General features: G+C 45.1%; 1 protein-coding gene across 1 annotated transcript; it reads right to left on the minus strand.

Moving 5' to 3' along the window:
• Window positions 1-1,017: 1,017 nt before the first annotated feature.
• Window positions 1,018-11,355, minus strand: nfil3-5 (nuclear factor, interleukin 3 regulated, member 5). The gene is made up of 2 exons (XM_080523764.1): window positions 11,118-11,355; window positions 1,018-5,218 (listed from the first exon to the last, which is right to left on the minus strand). Exon 2 carries the CDS (start codon window positions 4,758-4,760, stop codon window positions 2,952-2,954), a length of 1,809 nt encoding a protein of 602 aa, XP_080379890.1. The 5' UTR covers window positions 4,761-5,218; window positions 11,118-11,355; the 3' UTR covers window positions 1,018-2,951.
• Between the last annotated feature and the right edge of the window lie 7,192 nt (window positions 11,356-18,547).

Consider the following 18,547-nt stretch of genomic DNA (forward strand, 5'->3'; position numbering starts at 1 on the left):
TGCGAGTTTTTTTCTTCTTCAGGTTGTTATATAATTTGTTATCGACACTGTGGTGTGATGCATTGTGGGACATTCTAGGACTCCACGTACTCGCGAACGATTGTCCAGATTATATAATGATATGGGTGTGTGTGGACATTCACATAATCATTGTAGGTATGCCACTTACGTACTTTGATAGGCATATTAATTCACACCCAGATACTCTATCTGATGTTATGTAACTTGAAAAACCTTTTCTTTTTTTTGTTTTTCTTCTGGAAATTTTGGTCAAAAAAGCCTGGCACCCTCATTGTGTCTATGTGTGTGTGTGTGTGTGTGTGTGTGTGTCACATACAATAGTGTGCAAAGGGCATAGTGTGTCTATTGATGGTGTATTCATGAATGTGTTGGGGGGCAGTTTATGACATGAATAACTAGGTCACCATGGTTACGTCAGCAATGTAAGAATCTGGTGCCCTACTGGTCCGCTGTGTGCCTGTGTCGCATTGATGCTCCTCACATTTAGATTAATCCCCTCTGCCAGGAAAGAGGAGAGAGAGGGGAGGGTGGAGGAAGAAAGGATAGGAAGAGGGAGAGAGGGGAGAAGGTCTGGGGAGAGAGGAGTGATAAGGGGAGAGGGGTAGGGAGGGAGAGAGGGGAGGTAGAGGGGAGACAGTGGGGAGAGAGGAGTGACATGGGGAGAGGGGTAGGGAGGGGAGGAAGAGGAGGAGCGGAGTAGGGAACATGCTGACATACTGAGGCTATTCTGGTGGTATCAGTGTGGATCTTAACAACCTAATTTAGAGCAGAGGAGTGGGACAGGGTGTTCTCTATCAGAACTGGACTTGGAATGGATTGGTCTGGCAAGGTGTGCCATCTTCACACTCGACTGAAACCAAAGGTTCTTCTCTCCTCTCTGTGGTCCTTATAAGACCATGTTATGGTGTAAATGTGTGCATGGATATACTGTATACTGTGTTGCGCAAGCATTGAAGAAAGCTCAAGAATAACGTGAAACGTCTTGGTATTTTTTCATGGGATTTCAACATCCTTTTTATTTGTCTTTCAATCTTTTCAAAAAAATCTAAACAAGTGTTTTCAACATTTATCCGCGTGTGAAGTATAACAATACTGTCACTTCTGGACAAGTTTTCATGAAACCATCCGTCGAACAACAAACATTACACAGTATCATGACTATAGGGAGGGAAGGACAATACAACGTACGCATCACAATAAGGGACATCTTAGGGTGACGGACACAAGGGGACGGAAGAACACACATTAACAGGAAATAACTGAATAACATAGAAAATAATAATAATAACAACAATAATAATAATAACAACAATAATAATAATGATAAAGTAATAAAATAAGTAATAAAATAACAACAGTAGAGAAATAACTTTATAATTTTACACAATGGCCAATGGCAGGCACCTGGAAGTGAGAGTTAACTTGTACAATCTGTATGACCCACTGCAGATAGAGAAACTCAATGTAAAGGTTAAGACTTGGGGGTCGGTGGCCTAAGCAGCTAAAAGAGGCACCTTTGAGAAAGAAGAAGAGAGTAATTTTTGATTCTTGTAACATTTGATCAAAAAATATTTTTCTTTGTTTGTGTAGTCTAAGTAACTATTACTGAAAAGCAGTGTGTAGGGCCTTGTGATATGTTACTGGGCTTAACAGTTGGGCTTTGTGTGTGTATGTGTGTGTGTGTGTGTGTGTGTGTGTGTGTGTATGTGTGTGTGTGTGTGTGTGTGTGTGTGTGTGTGTGTGTGTGTGTGTGTGTGTGTGTGTGTGAGTGCAGGTCAGTGAGAAAAGGTCACTCATCAAGATCTTTTCCTCAACATAATGTGTCTGTTTGTTATGAATGACGTCAGTGTTGTTACAACAGTGATTAAATCTTCAGATATGGGGACTCGTGACACGAGATCTGCAGGAGGGGAGGTTTCTAGCAACTGAGGGTCATACAGACGATCAAAGAAATAAAAAAAATAAAAACTTGAGGCATTTCATTGACAATATAAAGACTGTACAAGAACTCCAAACAAGGACAAACTGATAACTTTTCATGTCCACACTTCTATTTCCCCTCTTTTTTTTTCTCGTTTTTTTGTTTTTCTTCTTAAAATATATTTAAATATATGCAAATGTATATATCACAGTAATGTACAATCCAAGTGCTTGAAAAGTGATCTGCTGAGCAGAGGGGGAAGAGGGAGAAGGGGTCGCGGGGGTGTAAAGGAAACGGGTACAGATGCTTTTAAAGGGAGGAAGAATGGAAGTCTTTGTTGAGGCGGGACGTATTTCTTTGGTCAAGCGAATGTTCCCAGAATGCCAGGCTGCGGGAAATATGCGATAATGGCCACCCACCAAGTCATGGAGACAGATAGCGACCACGCAGTACACCAGGGGCACCGGGGGGGGGGGGGGGGGGGGGGGGGGGGGGTGGTGAGTTCAATCCGGGCCTCCGCTCCAAAATATTCTAATGTCAACCACCGTCCATTGTGATGTAATGTTCTTTTCAGAAGGAATAATTTAAAAAAAATCACAGGAAGGACAGAAACAAGAGTTCCATTCGGTCTCTCTCCCCCCTCCCCCCTTTCACTCCTCTGACACCTCTCTGATCCAATAAGTGATCTATTGTTATCATTGTTAGTGAAGCGTGGAGGGAGAGGGGAACGGAGGTCTGGTAGAAAAGAAGCGGGGACACAGTGAACCGTGACGTCGAGCCACATCCGAGCCACACATCACACTGCTTGCTGAACTAAACTGTCTGGCAGTGTGGCGGTGGGGGGGGGATGTGAGCATTGGGATATCTGTTCTGTTATTATTATCATGGTGGTCTGTTGTTGGCATAGTGGTGTAGTGTGCTGAGACACCTGATAACCTAGCGGGAGGTCACTGTGGCGATATCTCAAAGTTGTCCGGTCTCAGTGAGGGACGAGCTGTTCTCTCACTCCCTAATCGCGCCTCTTGTTCTGGGCGTTCCGCCTACTGGGTCCCTTTTTCCCGCCTTCCGTCCTCGACTGGGATTCCTGCTCGTAGTACTCGCTCTCCAGAGCCTCTTTGCTCTCCCCGTTGCCGTGCCCACCCTGCTGGACTCCCGGGAGGGCCAGGTAGGGGTGCTGGGGATGGGTGGGGGACGCAGAGATGGGGGGTGAGATGCCGGTGTGGGCGTCTCCCGGATATCCGGCCACTCCGTTGGACAGCGCTCTGTATTTGAGGCGGAGCTTGTGGGGGAGGTAGGTGCCTCTCAGCTCCTCGTGGCTGTCTTCGCCGTGGCATTGGCGGTGGGCCGGGACAGCTGAGGTGGCGTCCTGTAAAGACGCCCCCTGGTGGTAGCTGCTGATTCCGGAGGAGGAGGAGGAGGAGGAGGAAGGGGACTCGTCGTCTGTGGAGCCGTCTTTGTCTGAGCTCCTGGGGTCCCCGTCGCTGGACGAGGTGTCCTTCCCGGAGGAGTGCTGGTAGTAGCCCTCCACTCTGGGGCCGCCCTCGTAGGTCAGGATTGGGGGCTGCTCTTCGTCCAGGGTACTGAGGTAGGCTTGGTGACGCTGGAAGGAGTGGGACTTGCCCTCCTCGCTGCTGTGGAGGAGCTCAGGGGCGAATGGGTTCTCGACCTCCTCATGACTCTCCTGGTTCTCATAGCCATAACACCTCTGGACCTCATGCCGTTGCTGTTGTTGCTGGTCATGAGCCCTGGACTCTTCTTCCTCCGTGGAGTCACTTTGACAATTTCTGTAGTCGTAGGGAGTGGAGTCCAAGATCTTCCTCTCCGGCCTCTCAGCCACCTCTGTGATGGTCTCGGAGCTCTCGGACTGCTTGGAGGAATGGCTGCCTGTTTGGGCCATGTAAGCCCCAGACGGCATGCTCTGCTGGGCCTGGGCTGCAGCCTGTTGGTCCATGTCATCGGTTCTCTGGTTCTCCATGTAGGAACCGCTGCTAGAGCGGTAGATGATCACACCCTCCTGGTGATGGTGCTGGTGGTGCTGGTAGTCCATGGCACAGTCGGCCTCTTGGGACCTGTGTTGATGGTGGCCGCCGAAGACCCCGCTGGGGATGCCGTTGGACTCCAGCCTGCCCATGTCCATGTCCATGGCTGTGGACTCCCTCTTGATCTCGTCGAAGCCCATGGGTTCGGGGCTGTCTCTGGAGGAGCCGTCGGACATGTCCGACAGGGAGCCGCGGGGGGAGTACTTGGGGAGGGGGTTGTGGCGCTCCCCCCTGCTGGACTGCTCAGCCTCGGACGAGTCTGAATTCAGCATCACCTGGGAGGCACTGGAGTAACCGCTGCTGGAGAAGTAGGGGTTACCGGAGGGGGCGCTGCTGTTGCCGTCAGCGCATTCGGCGGCGGCGGCAGAGACAGCGTTGGCGATCAGCTGACTCTTCTCCATGTAGGAGGTGGTGCTGATGAGGCCGAAGCGCAGCTTCAGCTGCAGGAGCTCCGTCTTCAGGCGGACGTTCTCCTCGTTCAGCGCCATGACGCGGTTCTCCAGCACCATGTCGTTGAGGCGGCGCTTCTCCCGCGAGCGCTTGGCGGCCTCGTTGTTCTTGCGGCGCTTCTCCCAGTAGGAGGCGTCCTTCTTCTCGTCGGAGATGAACTCGCGCTTGCGTCGGCAGCTCAAGCTGTTTTTGCTGCCTTTGCCCCGGCCGGAGCGCGGGCCGTCGTCGGGCACGGGGGACGGGAGGCTCTCGCTGTAGTTGGAGTAGGTGTCGCAGTCGAGGTTGTTGTTGTCGCCATGTGACGTGAGGTGAAGACTAAGACTTTCCATCGTTGTCTTGTGTGGGGCCAGATTATAGATCTGGCTGTAAGGGCAAAGGGGGTGGGGAGGATAAGTACTTTGTAGAGCGAACTGTTTTTCTTTTGAGGTTTTTGTTCCTCTAAGTCGCAGGATCTGCGAAAAACTCTGGATGTGGTATTTGAGATCCTCTAAGGGAGAACCTCATTGGTTTAGTTGTTGTAAAAACTTGAACTAGTGTCCTGAACTTGAGCTCAGAACTTTTCCCCTCTAAAAGTAGTAGGCTTCAACAATCTCCTGGGGTCTGGGTGGAAGTGGAGTGTGGCAAGTCTCACTTTTTTCTTCCTCCACTCGATTCTTTGTTAATCTTTACCGGAGCTTTGCTGCCAGTGCCGTGCCCCTGCTTCTCTGGGCGTCTTACTCAACATGTAGGTCACTCTGTCTACTTCTGGGTTTTTCCACAGCTCAATAGTCCCTGGGGTCGTCGCTCACTAAGAAACACAATATGGAGAGAAAGAGAGAAAGAGAACATAGATTAGCGCCATGAATAGGGCATAACACTGTGACATACATTTTGGCATTTAATATGATACACAGCTATGTATAGTATATCACAGACGTCTGGACACGAGGGGACACAATGTCCCATAATGGGATCAGTCAGGGAATTGAAATGCATTGAAATTAAGTGAACATCAACGCAATTATTGCATTACAAACGACAATTGATCCTACAGTATGCCAGTCTCTGGCATTTCTGCCCTTGGTTGTTATAGGACAAAGAGGCGTAATCAAAGTTTTGTAAGATTTCAGTAAGATTTACTTGGACATTTTGTTTTATTGCCTTTCACAAGAAGTCATACTCAGACTATTATTATTTATATAGTCTGTGGCTGGTTGCCAAAGACAGGAGTTCCAGCTCTCATGGGTACATATTACATTTGTTTGTTTGATGTTCAAAAGGAAGTGAGGAAGGGTGAGGAAGGGTGAAAGTGAGGAAGGGTGAGGAAGGGTGAGGGAGGGTGAGGAAGGGAGAGGGAGGGTGGATCGGGCACAGGGATGGAGGGACGGGGGTCAGTGCCCCGGCGCTACAAGCTGTAGGATTTTCAGAGGAATACAGGTCAGCGCGCGGGGGGGGGGGGGGGGGCCTAGCTGGTGGAGTGGAGGGCTGAGCTGGGCTGAGCCGAGCTGTGCTGCAGAGCCATTGCATAAGACACTGCACTGTCACAGTCACATAACCAGGAAACCTAGGGGCAGACTGCAGAGACAGACTGGCACAATGAGAGGGAGGGGAGGGGAGGGGATGGAGGGAAGGAGGGGGGTGGGTTGGGTAGTATGACAAACCCCCTCTAGTGTGTAAAACTAATAACAAAATTGGTTGACTGATGTTTTCTTTCTTTCTTTGTATGTTTTCTGTACGGCTTGCCCCTGCAGTCAGTATTGAGCGCACTTCCCACGGGATGCCTTTCCCAACATCCTTTCCCACAAGTCAACAAGCAGAAAGTTGCATCGTACGCAGTTGGGTTGACTCATCGCCACGGTTACATAACCAGACTTTTGTTTCCGTCACGGCGATTAATAATGCATCGTTTAACGGAGAGAGAACCTTCTACAATGTGTTCTTCTGCATTTTCTCTACAGAAAAAAACAGATCGATGACACAACACACAACCCAATAATTAGGTCATTATTACTAGGAAAGAATTACTCAGTGGTGCATGCATTATCAAGCAACAACCAAAGCAAACGTTACACATTGACACTGTCGCCTGCTGTCGTCACTGATGCTGATAACAGATCCACAAGGCTCTGATGTAATCCGATAGCCTTTTTCTTTATTATTGCCATATTATTATATAATATAGTATTCGGTTTTGAGTTAATCAGTAGTAGGAAGAGGGACCTTTTGATCAGTAACAGACATTTTGGCAAGATATTTATTTCAGTTGTTTTACAATATATTTCCAATATAATATATGTCTTGTGTTTTTTATGCCTTTCTGTAACAACCACTATAAATACCACCCAGCTCTATTAATAGGAAGAAGAAAAAAAAACGAAATAAGGGTTTAATGTTTTTTAGGGATCTTAATTAATTAACCTGGTTTCACTCTCACCTCTCAGACTACAGAACAACGCAACATAACGTAAACGCAACATAAGCACTTAATCTGGCGAGTTATTCAAATCTCCTTCATCACAGAGTGCCAAAGACCATGTTACATAATAACCACACTGGCAGCCATTCTTTGTCTCTGTCGCAGTTCAGTTCCTCACCTCAGCATCACGTAATACACACATAGGTTACACATTTAATCTGATAATTAAATAATCTGATTAATTAAATCCTAACCAATTCTAGACTTCCATTATACGTTCCTTCATTAGAGCATTTTTTTACTGCGTTTTTTTTTTTACCAGACACAATGGCTAGAGGAAACCGCAAAACGTGGGAAAACTAAACGCTCAGGCACCGTGGAGTGTTTCCATAGGCTTTGGAAAGGGGCATACGCCAAAAAGTCTGCGCTGCTATCCCACTGACCGAGAAACAGCGCAGCGCAAAAAAAAACACGGCTCCCGCCTTTGACGTTGCGCCATGAATAGGACTGCGAGAGAACGGACGATCTTGAGAGGCAGGGAGGGATAGAGGGAAAGATACAGAGAGAGAATTAGAGTGCGCTCTATAAATAGAGCGATAAGGGTTACGGCAGGAGGAAAAACAAGGGGCTAGAGGAATTCAATTTTACAGGCACTGCGGTACGTACAAAAAAAAAGGGAATAGGCCTACGTCAGCAGCAGAAAATCGGATTATAAAACCCCAGTGATTGATATGCTACAATTCCTGCATACTCTCTTTGACTCCAGGGGGGTATTTGCCGTGATCAACAAGACGCATTAGGGACGATTGAAAAACAGGGGAAATAGCATTGACGTCAGAGAGCAGCACACCCATGTCCAAGCCAGAAGCAAAGCATAACAGCTTCCGAGAACTGTGAGACTGATGCTGATGCCTTGTTCTGAATGTCACAGTGACAAGCTTACAAGCAGGTCTTATGTAACACAGAATAAGACCGAAAACACCAAACACTTTGCGTTCTGCATGGTATATGCAGCTGCAAATTGACACAAATATATCTTTTAACTTGTCGTATCGATTGCTTGCATATTCAGAGGCATAAGATTCATCCTTCCCACACATTTGTTGAGTCTAGTATAATGACTCACAGCGGCTGATGATTTCATCAGAGAGTTTTGGCTGAGGGGGGAATGGGAAACATGAGAGCACACAGCCAATGAATCTCAGGCGTTCGCTTCTCTCTCTTCCTGGGAGCGTTGCACCTTTGACCCGAGGCAAGTCTGAGTAATGTGAGGCATCCCTTTTTCCCCCCTCCATCTCCTAGACACGGCCCAGGAGCCACCCACTCACACACACGTGGAGGGGGCCCTGGATCCTCCATTTTGGTTCATGGCTTTGGCTTCCTAGAAGAGGAGCCTAAAAGCAACCAGGAATCCAGACAATTCAGGTCAACACTAGCGGGTGTCTTGTCAGTCAGGTGCTGCTTTTGCACATACTAGCTCTGTTGCTAGTACCCACCCTTTAACTGCTTCTATGGGCACCGTTGAAGGCAACATGGCCAATTATTCACCTATTTCACATATTCTTCATGTTCTTTATCCAATTTGAAAATAATTGGCACCTTTGTTGCAGTGTGTGTGTGTGTGTGTGTGTGTGTGTGTGTGTGTGTGTGTGTGTGTGTGTGTGTGTGTGTGTGTGTGTGTGCAATGTAAAAGGTTTTGATTCAGCAAACGCAAGCAACCTCCTCCCTACACAACTTCCTGTAACCAATAAAAGATATGTTGACTCAAGTGATTTAACTGCATCAGTTACAGGAAGTAACATGGACCTCTGCCCCGATGCATTATTCAATTACAGTATTAGCCCATCTTTAACGACTATATCCTGAAGGCATCTTTGTTTTTCCAGTCGACCCCTGTAAGTCTATATAGGCATCATCCAAGGTTACGACCTACTCAAGGGAGAGTCAGAGAGCTCAGAGCTCTCTCAGATTCCAAAGAGGTTTACACAGGGAGTGATATACATAGGTCAACTAGCCTAAGTACGAACACAAACGTTGTATTTTTGCTAATGCTGATATCCTGCCACCGATAGGTAGACAAGTAGGTCAAAGTAAACAAAGTCGGGAGGATAGCAGGAGACACATTTTTTCCACTCTCCTACCTTATCCTTAGTTCGTGTTACAGTGAACTCGCGGTGTGGTCAACGTTTCGCCTCTGAGCTCATATACCTCCAGAGACCATTCTGACCTACATTAGGGAGGTTTGGAGAACCCTACAGCATACAGGCATGTCTGAGGCAGAGCACGGCTGCTGGCAAGGGGTTTCCACCGAAAGCATCATATCCTGGCCGCTCACCACAACTTATTTGTTCAATTATTATTATAGTTACGTAACACAGCTAGGGCCAAGATCCCACGGGAAAAGCTATACTTTGTACTACAGACTGAGCAGGGGAGGGACATAAGCAATTTGAGATTTATGCCGGTAAAATGATAAATTCTATAAACATAATTGTGTATTTAATTATTTCCCAGGCTATAAATAAATATGACTCCATCTTAGCAGGGGATTTCCCTGAAAGACATTTTTTTATTTTTTTATTAAATTATAAATGGCAAGGAGGACATTGTTCATTGACTAATTGCTGTGGGATCACTATTACATCTTTGTTTAGATAAGTGGAAGTGATACTGTATCCAAACATATGGCAGGCAACAGGCGTAGTGACTCCATGAATGGGCCAAATCCTTCAGGGCAGAAGTCTTGATTGCCTGTTGCACGGAAACACCTGGCCTAACATTGCCATAGATTTGTTAGATTTTGAATAGTGAGCACTGGCAACATTGTGTTATTGCGCTAGATGCAGAAATTACACAGTAAGCGATATTATTACAATATGATTATTTAGTTCTATTCTATTCTATTACTATATTTCTTTGCATATCATCTTCATTCTGACTATAGGGATATTTAGGGATACAAATAGGGATATTTTTTTACTAGAAAGAAATTATCTTCGGTCGGCTGATAATTTTTTTGAATCGCCGCAATCGCATTTTGAACAGCATCTTTCTACATTCTACTGCGTAGCTCTTATGTCACAGCGCCGCTCTCCAGTAAGCCTCTACCCCCCTGCTTACAAAAGTCTAACAACGTGGTTGTAGCCATTGTACATGCCAAACATCCACACAATGTCTCATTTTGGCCAACACATATCAAATAAAGAATATCATAACACATTACACCAAACCACATATAAAACTCGCCCAAAAATAGGCGTTAATCCAATGTCAATGGCCATCTAGCTTACATACCAGTCGTATATAATCATTCACGTCACAAGTTATAGAACACTGCCGCACGTGACAGAGGAACAAGTGGTCCTTGCAAGACGCACGGAATGTCTGCTGGAGTAATCCAACACGACAGAAGGGGGTCACGGTTGGGAACGGTATGCCCCATTGGTGATGGATGGACACCTCGCTTAGACTAACATCCCTATGGCACGTAGGCTAAGTGGGGAAGGTCTCAATGAATGTTTTACAGTCTAGTATGTAGGCTTGCCTTATTTAGAAATCACTGTTCTAATATAACATCGAGATCACATAAAATGAGGCTATAATGATACTTCTATAGAGGGCTAAATAAAATAGGTCCAAACACCTGTCATTTGGACAAATTAGGTGCGGACTATTTTGAACCACTAAATACCTACCTCAAATAATTATCATTGAAGACTTTTAAAAATAAATAGAGCTTTATATTAGGCTAAAGTTGTGGTCAAACAGACAAAAAAGGGAACCTCGACGAACTGGTTGCAGTTGCATGGTAGTGCACTAGTAATAATAAGCTACAACCCCCATCCCTTGAAAAACACCACGGGGGGAAGAAAGCCTCGCCTTGACATTGAGCTCATTGAGCAACAGACCACGCGTTACAATACCACGGTAGCTTAGCCTATCTATACCCATCACTGAAAACACCGTGTCTGGTGTGAAATTGTAAAATCTGAAAATATGTGGAAAAACTATAAATGGATACTTTGTAGAGGGACGAAAGGGTCGTGTTCTAAAAATAAACCATATAATGCCTCAAAGTCACAGTTGGCTACCGGTAGGGGCGAGTGGCCATGTGAACAATACAATGCCCCGTACATTTAGCATCATGACTCAATCTGAGGCCACACACAGGCTAATAATTCAAAGCATTTCAATCAGAAAACATTTCATTGTTCAATAATAAGCGCAACGTGGTTTGACCATTTTACGCACATAACTCGGCACACAATGACTACACCACAACGTAGCCTACCTTTTGTAAATGACGTGTCTCCCAAAATTTTTTCGCAATGCCGACACAAAGCTGTCTCTTTCCGCAGTTGAAGTTCGTGTCCTCTAATTCCCTTTTTCTTTATTTTCTTGCGTTTGAAATTAAGTTTCGTCTGAAACGAAATAAAGGAATATTTCGTTGTAGTTCTATAGTCTTTTCTCCGTTCTCACTTGCTCTCAGGTTAGTCTGTGTCGGTATGTAGTACGCGGAGATGCTGTGTCTCCCCTTCCTCTCGGAGTCCTTGTGTTATGTTGGGGACGTGCTCCAGTTCCTATCCCTCTCCCCTCTAGAATGTGTGTTAGTAGGTCAGTCGTTGCGTAACAGCTCGTTGGCTGCCTCGTCACGTTTTTGTTCTCCACCTCTCCCTCCCTCTCTCCCTCTCTTGCGCGCGCGCTCCCTAATTGCCCCCCACCGACCGCTCCGTTCCTCTTATGCAATGACATTTCACGACAGGAGGCCACGAGGTAACAAAAAAAGGGTGATAGGGTATCGGCACAATGCCAGACTATTAAAATGTAGAGGAACGATTTCCACAGACACTTCCACAGACATTGCTCAAAGATCAAGAGAGACAATTAGCTGAAGTTAAAAACCCAAACATCATGCTCTTTTTGTTTCTTTCTGTGTGTGAGAGAAAGAGAGAGAGAGAATAACAGAGAGGAGGGGGCTCACAGAAAAAACGTGAGAAAACATGTTTTGTTTTCCCAATTTGATTGCACAACAACATCAGTTACATCATAGCCAAGCCTGTTATAACACTCAAGTCATTTTCAGCAGCGACAGACAGGGGTGAGATACTGTGTATAACACAACAAAAAGCTTATTCACTAAGGCCACACTCTTGTGTCCAATCTTGTCTTGATATAGAGTAGGCTATAATGAGATTACCCAATAAACCTCCCTTTTTGACCTCATAAGTACGATTTGTCTCAAGCACACACCAATTGAATTTGCTATGCAGTCCCGCAAAGGTCACTCAGTTCAAGCAGCTTTACATACATCAATTCTCCATCTCTGATGTTATACAACTTGAATCAAAATCAGAATCAGAACTGCTTTTATTACATCCAATGTACGGAGAGTAAAATTCTTAGGTTTAGGCTTAGGTTCTTCGACATTGGTATTTCAGCAGGATACAAAATCAACAATAATAGAATAAAGTAAAATAAGTAAGGTAAGTAATAATAAAGTGATGGTAATACTACAACGGGACCAGTCGTACTGAAGTAGAACAGTAGTGCAAAAATGCGGTGCAGAGTACAAGATTCAAGATTCAAGATTCAAGATTGCTTTATTGTCTGTCACACAGTGACAGAAATTCTCCTTTGACAGGCAGAAGTGCAGTTCATGAATATAGTTTCCACATTAAAAACACACATAGGTCACATACATACAATAAAAACAGACAGACATAACAGTGTTTATAAAATGTAGTGCCTATTTAAAAAGTCCAGTCATTTAAAAATAATAGTAAAAAAACTGTTTTAGTACTTGAGTTCATCAGTTAAGCCATCGGCACGGTGGAGGGTTTTGGTATTTCTATTTTATGATCCAGCCATTCAAATTGACCTTTGGTACAAGTAAACAACCACTGTCAAGTTGAACCTGCACAGACATCCTTTTCAAAGTAAAAGAGTAGTTATTCTCACATCCACTAGATACTACGCCTAGGGCTCCTTTGAGCCATAGCTTTGATCTTGAAATACTCTCCCCTGTGATACAAACATGCAAATTAAATTACTTCCAATCAGGTTTGGTTTGAACACTAGAAAGCCATCGCCCTGCATCATGGATGACGTCAATACATAATTAAGACCCAAAACAGCTCTTCTCAGCGAGTTAAGAAATGCAGGTGGGGGAGTTTCTATGTAAAGGATTATATAGTCTCACAGCAGTTTGAGTAGTGTCTGTTACCTCTCTGTTGGGATTCATTATCAGTCAAAGAGAGTATAACCCGTTATTTTATGGTCTGCGGTCTTACTCGGTCACCTCTGGTGCTTATTCCAAAGTCCTCTGCTGGTTAGGCATTTTCCTGGTAACCCTATGTACTATGTACTCTCAGGGGAGGGGTAATCTGTTAGTAGATCTTTTAAAAATTCTGCTGAAAAGAGCTTATCTTGTATTGCTGACCATGTTTTATGTTTATATAATAAAATGGAACTCATCGTGGCTCCCCAATGCACAGGGGGGAGGGCGTATTGACTCGGTGGCCACCTGACATGACACACTTACAGTACATTGTCTTGTACAGTAGAAATGCCGTTTTGGTAACATGGAGGGAAGGGTTAGGCGATTGAAGCACCAGGTCCATATCCATTTCACCATCTCCCTCTACCCCCCCTCCCCCCCCTTTTTTCCCTCCACACTACCGTCAGACCACCTTGGGGAAACATTGGCCTTGAACTTGGTAACTCCTCCTCCTCCTCCGAACCAACCCCCACCCTCCAGCTGTGTCTGCAAGCGTTCCCTTGGCAACCATCGTAGCGCCAGCCTAGCAACCAGTCTATGGATTAGGATGGGGGGTTGTCGGTTAGAGGTGGTGTGTTGTCGAAGGGAGACAAAAGAACTGATGTGTATCTCCGTATCTACTAGGTCTACTACGTGTTGTTTTTTTACCCGGCAGGCAGGCAGAGACAGAGGGAGACTGACTCAATAGGCTGGGGCCTCTCAATATACGGTACAAAGCCCAGGCCTGCCCAAACCAATCTCTGGTGTGTCTCAATGCACACAAGTTACACTGACAGGTCAACCCCTTCTATGTTTCACTCTCTAACATATTTGAAAATGTAAGTACATAAAATTATGAAAAAGGAGTGGGGGGAGGAGCAGCCATAAATATTATGTATTCTGTGCATTTCAAGAATGGAAATGTACTGTATATCCCTTATCACTTGATGTGGACTGATTCTTCAGGGAAAGAGACCCACTAGAGACCACACTGTGCAGAAAGGATCTTAACTCGGAATTGGTGTACCTCAATGGTGTTTCTGCTGTGATTGGAGGATGTCATTGAACTCAACGGAGTGTTTGACTCCCCCTGGTGTTGGTTTGTGATCACAGACAGAAGCCCTTGAGTCTGTTTTGTATGTACGTACTGTATACATCTGGATAGCTCAGAACCAAATGATGTCCTGAATGAAAATATCCTGCAGGCTGCAGCAATTGGTATTGTCAGATCATTGGATAAACCACAGTATACTACAGTATACCTTAATTCACACTACTAAGCTGAACCCAGCTGAGCTGTACTGTGCTGGCCTGGTTAACATCCACTGTAGTTGCTGAATTAATGCTGGAAAGGACAGTGTGAACTATAAGTATCAGACTACGGTACATTAGATCAGTGTGGTCGAGTGATAGTATTCCTTTGTCCAAAAAGAGAAGGTCTATAATAGAATACAATCATTGGATATTTCCCAGGGGGAACTTCAAGTGTGGTAATCGGTCAGACAATAAAATACAATAAAAAACTGTACATAACAGCGCAATACCAATAGATTATACAGTTTACATGACAAATACAATGTACAATGTACAGTCAGCAATCATTTAGCTCTTTTCTTTCTCTGTAGTGTCCTAGAGTCTGAGAAAGGCACTTTTAAATATAATCTATTATTATTATTATTATTTAATATGCATATTGATGTTTGCACAAAACTGTTAAAGACTCTCTTGGCGCTGAAAACACCTTCTACCTTCACATTTCTTTAGCTTCTCTTTCCCCTCCTCTGCTCTCTGTCTCGGCATTAAGATTCTGAACCATACGTGTGAGCCGATACTGGCACAATCAATATGCTGCTCCCATCTCCATGATGCTTAAAATAGCCTTTTCGACTGCTGACGTTGTAGATGTGAGTCACTCCCTCCCCCAGCCCCCCCCCCCCACCCTTTCCCATTACGTAACAGCTCCCTGATGCGCCAGTGTCTTTAAAAGTTCATGCATGAGCAACTTTTCATTGACTTTACATTTGTTGTATTTTAAACATGTTTATACCACTGTTGTGCATACATATTGCATATTGCTACCATTATGCATCCTGAGGACCAGGTTTGCACATCTCACAACCATTGTAAATCATTTAGTATTACACTCTATGTATTGTGTATTATTGTATATATATATTACACAATATTATACTGTATGTATTGTGTATTGTCTTATACATATTACACAGTATTATACTGTATGTATTGTGTATTGTCTTATACATATTACACAGTATTATACTGTATGTATTGTCAGTCTTGCTGTATAGGTCGGTAAATGGAGAGCCCCTTACCATACTGAAAACAAATTCCACCAATCACGCTTGGGTGGTATTAAAAGGATCTTGTATATATAATCCCCCCCCAAAAAAATCTTACTCCTGTCTCCTGTCCAGACTGCTCTGGTCTCTCGTGCTAGTAGCTTTCCCATAGATAGAGAACAATTGTGTAAATAGAACTGTTCCATCTCTAGAGAAGGGTCCAGCTGCAGCCACAGCATGAACGTGTAGTAGTGCGTAGGAAGCTGTGCTACCATATATGGCTCATATCGTCACATCGCAGCCAGTACACGACGGTGGCTGGTGAAGACAATAGACCATAGCAGATAAAAAAATGTATTGTGTTGAGAATAACCCTAACCCTGACCGTAACACTAACCTTAACCCTAAACAATGGACCAGCACACAAACCATAATATGGTAGTACAGCTTCCTATAAACTACTACACGTTCATGCTGCGGCTGCAGCTGGATATACTTCTTCTGCATCTCCATGAGCGCTCAGCTCCTGCGTCACACTGCAGAGATCCCACCATGCAAGGCTTCATCTGCCCCCTGGGGACTGCCAAGACACACTCACGCAACCAGCTGTGGTTATTATGCAGTATATAGGCTGCAGAAGGGTACCAAATACGTGGTTACATATTTGATGGGTGTATCAATAATGTACGCTTTAAAACATGTTCTTTTTTTTAAAGTTATTGTTTCTGAGTGGGGCAGTCCCACTCATATTTTTCTTTTTATTGACAGATACAGTATAGATTATGACAGGAAGGATGGGTGAGAGAGAGAGGAGGGATGACATGCAGGATATGTCCCCGGCCGGAATCGAACCTGCATCTAAAGCATGTTCAAAACAGCAGCAGCTTCGATTAGTGCATTGTAATTATATCTGTCACTTCACTCTTGTCTGGTACTTGTACTCTGAAATGACAATAACGTTGAATCTAATCTAATGCTAGTGCTGAAAGATTTTCTTTTAAGATATTTATCTTGATGTTCTACGGTAATATAATATGCTGTAGCCAAGATCAGTAGCACCGAGAAATATTGGAGTATACAATGCTCTGCTGTTTATGAATAACCAGAAGAAAAAAAATAACACTGGGTATGGTGATTGAAACTTTTATTTCCAAAAATAACTATTGCAAAAAAATAAAATAATAATAATAATAATCACAAATTCAATTTTTTTAAAATGAAACATTTGAAAATAATGGATTTGAGAGTTCTGGAACAGATAAACTAGAAAGGACAAAACTAAATATCCACAGTATATTTGGCATCTCAATACAGCTGGCTAATGCAAAAGAAACAAAAGAGCTGGCGCTGGCATGGATACAACCCATATCGTAGGTCAGGTAATACAGGGTACCGTTTTCCCCCTATTGACAGCTAAATTACTTCAGCCAAATCTCTAAGGGCCCTCTACACCAAATCTCTGTAATTTACCTTAACAAGACTGAGCTGCTCTTCCTCCCTGAGAAAGTGTGCCCTCACCAAGACTTCTCCCTCACAGTAGTCCATCCAGTAGGCCTGTGACCTCCTCCCAAACAGCCAAGAATCTTGGGGTGATCCTTGACAACCACTTTTTAAAAGAATAGATTAGATTCAACTTTATTGTCATTGCAGAGTACAAGTACCAGACTTATCCTGTGCGGCAAACATCACAGCAACAGCACGCTCCTGTAGATTCTTCCTTTATCAGAAAGATATGTCTATTCCTCATGAGAGAAGCATCACAACTCTTGGTCCAGACACTTGTGATCTCCCGCCTTGATTACTGCAATGCACTCTTGGCCGGGCGCCACGCCTCCGCCATCAGACCCCTGCAGCTCATCCAGAATGTTGCCGCCCGTCTGGTGTTCAATCTCCCCCAAATTCTCCCATGTCACCCCCCTCCTTCAAACCCTGCCCGATCACTCCGCTCTTCCAACTCGACTGGCTGCCTGGCACCACCACCGCTATGTGGATGCAGCAGTCGCACTATTCGGTCACAGCTTTTCACTGTCCTGGCCCCCCCGCTGGTGGAACGAGCTTCCACTGCTGTCAGGACTGCAGAGTCACTACCTATCTTCCGCCGTAGACTGAAGACCCATCTCTTCAGGCTACATCTTGACCTATCCCTCCTAAAGACCTCTTCATCCCCCCCTGTACACTTTCTCTACTGTTAAAAAATGAAGTAATTCTTCCTTCTTCTAGCATTGTGTCCTTGGTCCTAGCATAGATTTGTTTTTCTTATGACGACTGATGGATAAATGATTCACTTACTTAGACAAATGTACTACTGTAAGTCGCTTTGGATAAAGGCGTCTGCTAAATGTCTAGAATGTAAATGTAAATGTAGTCAAATTACAATTAGCTACAGCTTGTCTGGGAAGGCTGTTCCTGCAGCATCGGTCGTGCCTCGTCCCTTCTATGAGATTTCAAATGTGTTTTCATGTTACCCACTATAGCGAATCTCTTCTCACACTTGGGGCACTGGTGGGGTTTCTCGCCGGTGTGAACGAGCATGTGTCTTTTGAGCCCGTTCGTGGTGGCGAAGCATTTCACGCACTCCTTACAGGAGTACGGACGCTCGCCCGTGTGAGAAAGCATATGACGAGTCAGGTCACATGACGCTCTGAAACCTTTCCCGCACTCTTTGCAGACGTACGGCCGTTCCCCCGTGTGAGACCGCGTGTGTAGCACCAACTCCCCCGATTCGACGAACGCCTTCCCGCATACGCTACACAGGTAATTCTTCTCCCCTTTATGCATCCGCAGATGTCTTCGGAGTATCCCGTCTCGGGTGAACGTCTGCCCGCAATACGTGCAACAGTACGGCCGCTCCCCGGTATGCGTGCGCATGTGAGACTTGAGTAACTGTGCGCTCACGAACCCCTGGCCGCAGTGCGAGCACACGAACGGCCTTTCTCCCGTGTGGTTCCGCTGGTGTATCTTCAGGAGGGTGGTGCTCGCGTACCTCTTCTCGCACTGGTTGCACTGAAACGGGAGCGTGTGCGTTCTATAATGCGCCTTCAGATCCCACGGGCGCGTGTAGACCTTCCCGCACTCCGTGCATGCGTAGGTCGTGTATTTGGCGCCGATCTTTTTCCTGGGCAGGATCAGATCCCCGGGGAGAACTTTCCTAGACGCCTCCTTATG

Source organism: Nansenia antarctica (assembly GCF_963989245.1).
Source record: "Nansenia antarctica genome assembly, chromosome: 2".
Taxonomy (NCBI): Eukaryota; Metazoa; Chordata; class Actinopteri; order Argentiniformes; family Microstomatidae; genus Nansenia; species Nansenia antarctica.